This window comes from Crocuta crocuta, unplaced genomic scaffold, assembly GCF_008692635.1.
Source record: "Crocuta crocuta isolate KB4526 unplaced genomic scaffold, BGI_CrCroc_1.0 scaffold35, whole genome shotgun sequence".
Lineage (NCBI taxonomy): Eukaryota > Metazoa > Chordata > Mammalia > Carnivora > Hyaenidae > Crocuta > Crocuta crocuta.
In genome coordinates, this window is record NW_027530625.1 from 257,837 (window position 1) to 260,134 (window position 2,298).

The 2,298-nt window shown below is 42.9% G+C and overlaps 1 protein-coding gene across 1 annotated transcript; it reads left to right on the top strand.

Moving 5' to 3' along the window:
• Positions 1–369: 369 nt before the first annotated feature.
• On the top strand, positions 370–1,347 carry LOC144235046 (olfactory receptor 1L3-like). The gene has a single exon (XM_077768485.1). It carries the CDS (start codon positions 370–372, stop codon positions 1,345–1,347), a length of 978 nt encoding a protein of 325 aa, XP_077624611.1.
• Positions 1,348–2,298: the final 951 nt, after the last annotated feature.

Consider the following 2,298-nt stretch of genomic DNA (forward strand, 5'->3'; position numbering starts at 1 on the left):
AAGGAAAGGGAATCATGGCTGCTTTGCCTCTTTTCTCTTCCTTCTGCTCCTGTTCCTCCTCCTCCTCCTCCTCCTCCCTTAGCTTTCTCTCTCTCTCTCTCTCTCTCTCTCTTCCCCCCCTAACCTCTCCCTCTCTCCCCCCCTCCTTCAATCTGTTTTCTATAGATCTCTCTCAAAGATTCTAAAAGAGCAAGGGAAAACACAACTTTGGCTCTTATTTGCCCATGTTCAGGAAGAAAAACAGTGAAGTAAATGCTCTGTTAGAACTGCTCATTCTCGTTGCAAGAGCCAGATGGAAAGGTGCATGTCCTAGATGACATAAGAACCATTAATTGACAGCACCTTTTATCTGCAGGTGCGTTCAAGTCCATGGGAATGTCCAACCTGACAAGACTCTCTGAATTCATCCTCATAGGACTCTCCTCGCGCCCTGAGGACCAGAAGCCACTCTTTGCCCTCTTTCTTATCATGTACCTGGTCACTTTAATGGGGAATCTGCTCATCATCCTGGCTATCCGCTCTGATCCCAAGCTCCAAAACCCCATGTATTTCTTCCTGAGCATCTTGTCCTTTGCTGACATTTGCTACACAACAGTCGTAGTCCCCAAGATGTTAGTGAACCTCTTAGCAGAGACAAAGACTATCTCCTATGCTGAATGTATGACACAGATGTATTTTTTCCTGGTCTTTGGAAACATAGACAGTTATCTCCTGGCAGCAATGGCCATTGACCGCTATGTAGCCATTTGTAACCCTTTCCACTATGTCACTGTGATGAACCACAGACGTTGTGTGTTGCTACTGGCCTTCTCCGTAGCTTTCTCCTGCCTCCACTCCCTCCTACATGTCCTCCTGGTGAATCGGCTCACGTTCTGTGCATCAAATGTTATCCAACATTTTTTCTGTGATGTCAACCCTGTGCTAAAACTGGCCTGCTCTTCCACCTTTGTCAACGAAGTCATAGCCATGACAGAAGGGATGGCTTCTGTGATGGCCCCATGTATCTGCATCATCATCTCTTACCTAAGAATCCTCATTGCTGTCCTCAATATTCCCTCAGCGTCTGGAAAATGCAAAGCCTTCTCTACCTGCAGCTCCCATCTCACTGTGGTGACTCTGTTTTATGGGAGTATTACCTATGTCTATTTCCAACCCTTGTCCAACTACACTGTCAAAGATCGAATAGCAACAATCATCTACACTGTACTGACATCGATGTTGAATCCATTTATTTACAGTTTGAGAAACAAAGACATGAAACAGAGCTTAGAGAAACTTTTAAGCAGAGTGAAGGCTCAAATGGATATGCTTTCTACTATACAAGCCAACAAAATCGATGGACCCTGATTGCAAGTTGAGGGTGTGGGTTTGGGTGTGGGTGTGTGTTCAGACACACACATCCAGATAGACACACACCTGAGGGAAGTCTTTTGAGGAGAAATATACCTTGATCAACTTTACCTGCACTGGGTACTTTCCTACCTTGCTGTTTCTGTCATACCATGATTCCACAGGGCTACCCACTCTTGGTACCAAAGCTGCAGTACAGATCATCCCAGAATATTCCCTCATTCCAGGAAATCACAATCCCTTTACTCTTCCCATATTTATTAGAAACCTCCCATATTTCCTTCAGTTTATAAATCCCTAGCCCAGTTTGGTCACTTGAATTACCAGAGAAATTTTGTATACAACTATGTAGAAATCAATATATCTGCAAATATATTTTGCATACATAACCACTCTATTCTGTTTGAAACCGCTAGAAAAACTTTTATAGGTGTGCATGCGTGTGTGTATCCTCATGTGCATGCGTGTGTGCGTGTGTGTGTAACCTCACTTCAGACTAGGAACTTCCCAAATATAGAGGCTGTGTTCCCTGATCATGCCATGATATAACCATGGTTCTGTTTTTACTTCTCAAAAGAGCTGAATATCCTGGGCTCTGGAATCATTAGAGTCAAAACAACTGACATCAATCACCTAACTGACTATTAGTAAACCAGCTCTGTGCCTCTATATGTGTTTTGGCCTCTACTCATTGTGCCCTTCATATGCTCAGGGTGCATTCATCAACCTAGACTTTCTGGAGCTCCTTACCTCTACAGAGGCCTGTATTTCCATATCTCGTCTGGTGTGGGTTTTTTTCAAAATGAAGTAATAGTTTTTTTAATCAGAAATGTTTCATGTGGTCACTGAAGATAGAGTAACAATCAATGTATGTAAACTCCTAGTAAAAGCCTTTGGTTTAGAAGGCCTGATATGAAAAAGGCTAACAAATTAGTTAAAAAATGAATT

Bases quoted from the DNA above. Each gene is read 5' to 3' on its own strand.
- LOC144235046 (XM_077768485.1), top strand. From the start codon at position 370: ATGGGAATGTCCAACCTGACAAGACTCTCTGAATTCATCCTCATAGGA.